The sequence below is a fragment of the Nannospalax galili genome, unplaced genomic scaffold, assembly GCF_000622305.1.
Source record: "Nannospalax galili isolate Female #2095 unplaced genomic scaffold, S.galili_v1.0 scaffold1045, whole genome shotgun sequence".
Taxonomy (NCBI): Eukaryota; Metazoa; Chordata; class Mammalia; order Rodentia; family Spalacidae; genus Nannospalax; species Nannospalax galili.
In genome coordinates, this window is record NW_008353343.1 from 83101 (window position 1) to 90846 (window position 7746).

General features: G+C 38.6%; 1 protein-coding gene across 1 annotated transcript; it reads right to left on the bottom strand.

Moving 5' to 3' along the window:
- Window positions 1–6587: 6587 nt before the first annotated feature.
- LOC103748038 (olfactory receptor 143-like) lies at window positions 6588–7529 on the bottom strand. The gene has a single exon (XM_008850585.1). The coding sequence runs from the start codon at window positions 7527–7529 to the stop codon at window positions 6588–6590; it is 942 nt and encodes a 313-aa protein (XP_008848807.1).
- Window positions 7530–7746: the final 217 nt, after the last annotated feature.

Here is a 7746-nt window from a genome sequence, read left to right on the forward strand (position 1 = left end):
ATAGTGAGTTCCAGGACAGCTGGGGCTAGAGGGAGACCCTGTCTCAAAAAGACAAAAAAAAAACCCAAAAAATCTAAGTATGAATTTACCATATCATCTGGTTATAAGACCTCAAAGAACTCATCCTACTGTAAGATATCTATACATCCATGTTTGTTGATGCTCTCTTCACAATAGCTGAGAGATGGAAACAACCTAAATGTTCCTCAGCTGATGAATGGATAATGAAAATGTGGTACATCTACACAATGGAGTTCTACTGAGCAGTAAGAAATGTTGAAATTTGCAGGTAGATAGATGGAACTAGAGACCGTTATACTGTGAAGTAACAAACAGAAAAGCAAGCAACGTATGTTCTCTATCATTTGCTGATTTTAACACCAATACCTTATATGTAAGTATATATCCTGATGTAACACCAGGAGCCAGGAAAGTGGAAAAGAAGCACAGAGGTAAAAGAAAAGAAAGAACTCAAAAGAGGGGAATAATAGGGAATAAATGTTACCAGAGGAGAGGTGGGGAAAATGAGACTGTTCTGCTTGGAGGAGAAGAGAGAGGGACGTGCAGGGTGCCATGGTGGGGGAAGAGGGAACTCAGGAGAGGGAAGATGGTGGAAAGCTTGTGTTATTGTGGGTGGGGGGTAATGGGGACACCTGGACTGAGGAGGTAGGAGAGATGTCAGGTGGGGGGAGGGAGAAAGTAGAGATGAATGGATCTTGGGGGAGAAGGGAAGCCAGAGGGAAATATGTTTCTTCCAAAACCCCCTGAAAAATGCACATATGATGTCTGAACATTAGGGCATATGTATACCTGGAGATTGTATGGCAAAGAACACAGTGCCAGACAGGAAAGACATCCCTTCAAGTGTTTGGTCAGAGTGGTTTAAGAGACTCCCAAAATCACACAGGCTATTGCCAGAGCTCTTGGTTATCTCTCAGATCTGGAATAGAAGACCCTACTGCTGAAGACAAAACATACCTGGGATAGGACTTGGAGCAATGGAGCAGAAACTGACTCCAGAGCCTTCTGCCTGAAGTTTAGCTCTCATAGTTCTGGAGGATACTATGCAAGCTGCTAAGGGAAAAAAATCAATCAATGATCCAACTCAGACCTAAAGCCTGATAACCATTAACAACCAGCACAGCAAACTATCACTACTGGTGCAGTAGAGTTCTGTTATCTGGGATAAGAGCTATCTAATTAGAATTAAAACCCTTTCAATGGGAGTGAGCTCACAGGTGACACTGTAAACACAGCCAAATACACATGACTGGAGAGGTCATAGATCCTAGTGAAAACCTAATCTCTGTCACATCTCTAGACAAAGGAAATTTCATACCACATGCTAAATATGGATCCTTATATCTACAGACAAGTACACCACACATCACTCATCAAAGAAGTTTCTTTCTGAAACAGATGGAGGCTACTGCAGAATCCCACAAGTGGTCAGACTAGAGAATGTATGTCTGAGAGATGCTCAGCCCTAGGTGACATATCTTCAGTAGAAACTATACCTAAGACTCACAGAGTGTAGTGGAATAGGGGTTAGAGAGAAAACTAGTGCATCCCTCAACTCTCACCAGTGAAGCTTCCTTATACAACAGCGTTTAAGGAACACAAATGGCTACAACTGGCCAAGTTTTAAAGAATAAGAGACTGCAGAGTGTATGTCCTTGATAGGACTCCTATATCAAACCTCTCCCACCCTCCACTCAGGAACCATTTCAGAAGAAGTGGGGGAAAGATTGTGAAAACCAGGGTGGTCCATGAACACAGGGAAGCAGAGGCTTTCGGCCACTGGAAGATTGCACATGTGAACTTGTGGCAATGGTGACATTGAGCACAGGACCCATGCAAACTCAATCACACAAGGGCCCAGAGTGGAGAGAGGGAAATGGGGGGGAGGTTGGTCCTGATTGGAGACTGGTTACTACTGGTGAGGGAGACTAGGCCTTACCCACAATCTATAGATAGGTTGACTAGATTCCAGTGGATGACTTTACACCAAAGGACATCTGGGTACAAATGCTTGACTGGATAGGACTTAACATGTATGGCAGAATACATGAGGTCTGGTAGGGGGAGTGGAAGAGGTATGGGTTGGGGAGGTGGTCTGAATTTGATTAAGAACTGTTATATGAAATGTACAAAAGCTCATTAAAATTTTTAAATGCCTAAAATATTTTTAAAAGAATAGTATAAGAAACACAGGCAAACTCTACACATATTCATAACATGTATACAACACCACCAAACAATAATTAACAAGTTAGCATATGTTATCTAACGTTATTTTGTCTCTAAGTCACCTCTCATGGTAACTTTTAAAAATATTGGTTTACACTTTAACAGTAAACATTATTATTATAGATTTGATAAAAAATATTAAAACATTTCATTTTCCCAGGACAATACAAGCAATTGAATATGTAACATAAGTCTATTTACTTTACAAAACTGAGCAAGGCTATTTGATGATTTGTTCTCCTTAGGCTGTACTGCTGACTTCATCACAGAACTCAGACCACACTTTATATGCTGTGCTTCTGATTTATGTTCACTTTTTGACTGAGTGACATGGCTTTATAGATGTCATTTTATAGAACTAATTTTATATGTTTAATAAGCATTGTGTTTATTAAACTGTGTGAGTCAGAAAATTTCAAACTGTCTTTCACAATTCTGCTTCATCGTGAACTATAATTAATAAAACAGAAACAAGGACAGAAGTTGACACTAGGAATTTAGGCTCTCCTTGAGAATTTAAACACCTCTTAATAATCAGATCAATAGTATATTGAAGGCAAATGTTTAATTCTGTTACCAATAATTTCAATCAAATTTGTTGAAAGTTTTTTTAACAGACATTAATTTCTCCAAGCATATATTTTTAATCAAATATATTAGAATTTGGAAATATCACTAATACAAAACATAGTTTATAGTTTAAAGATCTACATATATCAGGATAATAATCACTATTTTGTAGTTACTACTTTAGAATTTAAAAACACCCTTCTATATAAGAGAGGATGACTCGTAATATCCAAGAAGCTCACAAAATTCAACATTCGCAACACATTGCTAACAGTAAACAATTTCTAAGGGAAAGCCAACTCTAAAATAGAGTTGGCTTCAAGTTGGGCAGGAAATCTCACTGTGGCTACATCAGTGAAACACCATGCTTCTGTGGGATTTTCAGGGTATACTTGCCTTAGAATTTCCCATATTTTTTTGCCAGTAAATCCTTGTCTAGGTTGTTGTAAGCACCACAGTAAACTCAAAGCCAGACTTGCATCAAGTCATGCCTCTGGTCTGTTGTTCATTCCCTTCCTGGAGTAAAAAGAAGTCTATTATTGTCTCCTCCTGAAGATTTTCAACATTCACTAAGAATCATCTGCCCTGAATTCATTCATGAGAGTGATGGACACTGAACAACGTATCTTCTGCCCACTACACATCATAAGAAAATGTTGTTCAGGACTGGAGATGTGGCTCAATGGTTGAGAGTACTGGCTGCTCTTCACAGGTTTGGTTTACCACAGTCACATTGCTACTAACAACTGTCCTTAACTCTGATCCCAGAATACCTGACATATTCTTCTCGTCTCCATGGGCATTGCCTGGAAGGGCGAAATTAAAAACATACAGGCAAGATATTCATAGTTATAAAAATAAACAAAAACATTAAGAGGACATGTTATACAATGCAAGTTAATATTTTATTATATTATACATAAATTCCTTTTCTGTTCAAATAAGATATAACATCGATAGACTTCTTAAAGTATATAATGAACTATGCGAATAGTGACATGACTCACCAGAAAGGCTTAGCCAACCTCCTCAGAACCATCATCTCATAAAAACAATCACTATTGAAAACAACAAACTGAAATGTCACTCTGTAGCTCATCCTGCCTGTCTGACTTTAATATGAGGCTCCTCTAGGCATATGTGCATTTTGCATGGTCTTGAAAGCTTTGTTGATAAGCTCTATGCTACAAGCATCAGGGCTGAGCACATGTCTTCATAGAATCCCATATTTCTCAATCATTGGAAACAACTCTTCTGAATTTCTCTGTTTCTTCTCATTTCTTTTTCTACTTATGTATTTCTTCATCAGATACACAATGTATATGGAACTGAGTTCTGCAAGGTTAGTTGTGTGGCCTTACAAAAGTCACACAGACATTTTCACAATTACATAAAAGACATAGAAAGACAGAGATAGATACAGAAAGAAATAAAAAGGGAGATTCATTTTGGTCTTTGAAATCAAACTCACAAACAAAAGCATGAATTCCCTCTATTACTAAGCCTTCAGTCTAACACAAAATGGTTTAGTTTTTCAGAAGTATACTGATATTTTTATTCCTATTTTTTTTGCAAAAGAATATCCTTTTTATGCAACAGGAAAGAAGGCTAAACATCATTTTCACACCTTTTCCTGTAGCCAGTAAAGTATGTAATTTTTGAAAAAACATCACAAACGACTTGGTATGTGTGCAGAATGCATGAGGTTCAGTGGGGGGGATGGGGGACATGGATGGGGGAGGGTGTATGGATTTGATTGAGAGCTGTTGTATGAGATTACAAAAGCTCAATAAAAATTAATCAAATCACAAACAAAATCTACATATAAACCAGGAAAAGAAAAATAGCTAAATCTTATTCATAAAAAATGTGAATTTGCTCTTGTATTATCATACATGAGGGGTTTGAGAAACTTTTTGACAGAAGTAGACCTAATACTAACTCAAAAGCTTATCCCAATAGATTATAAACTTCCATTACAAAGTTGAGGATAAAAGTCAAGAAAAAGAGCTATTCTCAAAAAGATCCTGAATAATTATTGTAATTTTGACAATTATGCAATGTCTAAAATTTTGGCATCTTTTATCCCTTTGAATATATTTATAGGTAATAAAACCATCAAATCAATAAATAGATACCCAAAATCATTTCAGAAAAGTAAGAAAAGAAGCAACTAGAAATAAAGCATACAACTACATGGAGGCCCTTAGAGAACATGTGCAAGAAAAGGTAGAGTCAGAATAGTAGCAGTAGATTCTCCCCTGGGGCTTATGACCTGTCCAGTCACAGATTCTTGGCTGCAGTAAGTGCCAGGTTTGGCTTTCTTCTTGTGAAGTAGGCCTTAGACCCAATGAGAAGGTAGTTGGTTACTCCAATCATTCATGCCAGTATTCTACCAATAGGCATGTCAGGCCAGGTTGGTCATTATTGTAGCTCTCAGGTTATACAGCCGGGTAATATTGATAATTACTTTCTCATCTGGTGACATGCACAGCATCTTCCAGCACCATAAAAAGCTAGTCATAGGCATGAAGCTTCCAGGTCAGTACCAGCTTGATTTCTTCATGTTCTGTGACTCAAGTATGTGTTGTCTTCACCAACAGGATCTTACTGACAAATTCTGGAGGATAACTAAGAGCATTAGCAATAGCTTGTAATATTTGGACTCTATAGGACCTCATTGGCCTACCACTCAAAAGGACTTTACCCATTGCTGGCACTGGGCTTTTTATTGGTTAGCCTGTTGTGTCTAATAGGGGCATTGTTACCCCTATATAGGGTAGCTAGATATAAACCTACAGCTAGTGATTTATTGTTGTACTAGTAGATGAGGGCACTCTCAGCATTTGTCAGAGAAGCTTCTTTATGCCATAGATGGCAATTAACATAAAGACTCACAACTGGCCAAAGTGTAGAATAACAGACTGCAGAATGCTAGCCCTAAATAGGGTACACATATTCTCTTCTCCCAAGGTCCAGGGATCATTGAGGAGGAATTAGAATCAGCAGCAATGTATGGTGACAAGGAAATGATTTTTCAGACATTACAGTGAAGGTGCACATATGAGCTCAGTAATTACGACATGTACAAGACTTGCTGAAACCAGACAAAATCTCAGCATGGAGAAGGGAGGTAGAAACAATGTCCCATCCTTAGCAAAGAATCTATCTGGCACTTAATGGCTGCTGGAAATGAGAGAGATTCAACTTCCCTTAAGAGTGTGGCCCCTGGTAAGTCGACCACCTCCAGTGAATGCTCACGCAACAAAGAGTATTTGCGCAGAACAGATTGGACTCCATTTTTTAAAAAAAGATGGGGGGTGGGGGCGGGGAAATGAAGTTGGCTATGTAAAGAAAGGGGAGCAGACCTAGAAGAAGTTCAGGAAGAGGGCTTCGGAGTGACCTAAATACACTGTAATAGATTCTCAAATAACTAATTTCAAAATTAAGGGAAAAAAGAAATGTTAGGTGATAGTATTGACATTAAGTAAGGAAAGATAGCAGAACAGGGTTTTAATCTGACGTAAGCAATGACCACTATCTTGGAGCCACATAGAATCTAATGCTGTTTCAAGTAAAAAACTAGTACAACCAAGTTTTATTGCATGGTAGAAAGAAAATGGATGTTCAAGTAGAAATCTTGTTGACACTTTAGAAATTTAAGAGAAGGAAAATAATTGAAGATAGGTAATGAAAGAGACTAGAGGTAAAAGAGAAAGGCACAGAAAACCAGAGGCATGAGGTTACAGGACATGTTACTCAGTCAATCAGCTGGTGATTCTCTTCATGGTTCTTTTCACAGCAAGTTTAACATCCTTGTTCCTGAGGCTGTAGATGAGAGGATTCAACAAAGGCACCAAAAAAGTATAAAATACTGAGAAAAATTTCCCCTGGCCGACAGTTTCAGCAGATGGTGGATTGACATAAGCAAGGAGACCAGATCCATAGAACAGACTGACAGTTATAATGTGAGACCCACAGGTGCCCATGGCTTTGGACCAAGCCTTAGCTGATGACATCTGAATGATACTGAGAATGATCATAGCATATGAAACTAAGATAATGATGGTACATAAAATGATAGCTGTACCAACCACAGCAATATTCACAAGCTCATTAACATAGGTGCTAGTGCAGGACAATTGAAGGACAGGGAAGAGGTCACACATGTAATGGTTGATGATGTTAGATTCACAAAAGCTGAGCCTGAACATAAAGCCTGTGAGGATCACAGCAGTAGCAAATCCTATCAAGTATGAAACAGCTATCAATAGACAGCAGATCCCAGGTGCCATGACAACATTGTAAAGCAAAGGCTTACAGATGGCCACATAGCGATCATAGGCCATGACAGTCAGCACATAACTCTCTGAGTTGATAAAAAAGCAGAAGAAAAAGAATTGTGTCATGCAGCCTGAGAAGGAGATGGTATTCTTCTCTGAAATAAAACTCATCAGCATTTTGGGGGTAAAGACACAGGAATAACAGAAGTCAATGAAGGACAAATTGAAAAGGAAAAAGTACATGGCAGTGTGAAGCGAGGAGTTCAGAATGATGAGACTCATTAAGCTCATGTTTCCCACCACTATGGCTACGTAGTTCATCAGGAACAGCACAAACAGGGGCAGCTGGAGCTCAGGTTGGTCTGTTAGTCCCATAAGAATGAACTTAGTCACTGAACTGTGGTTTTCCATAGCTATTTGATTCATGAGTAGAGTCTGTAAGAAAAAGAGTCAAACGTGACACTACCAAGTAATGCATCTTTGACTCCAGAGGGATATCTGGCATTATTTCTTTCTAAGCTTGGGTTGAAAGAACACAGAACAAGGCATACACGAATCCCAACAGCTCATACTGTTTTTGAAGAATCCCTATTCCCCATTCCCCTATCCATGGTTTATGTAGGTTCAGAAATTATACAAGTAG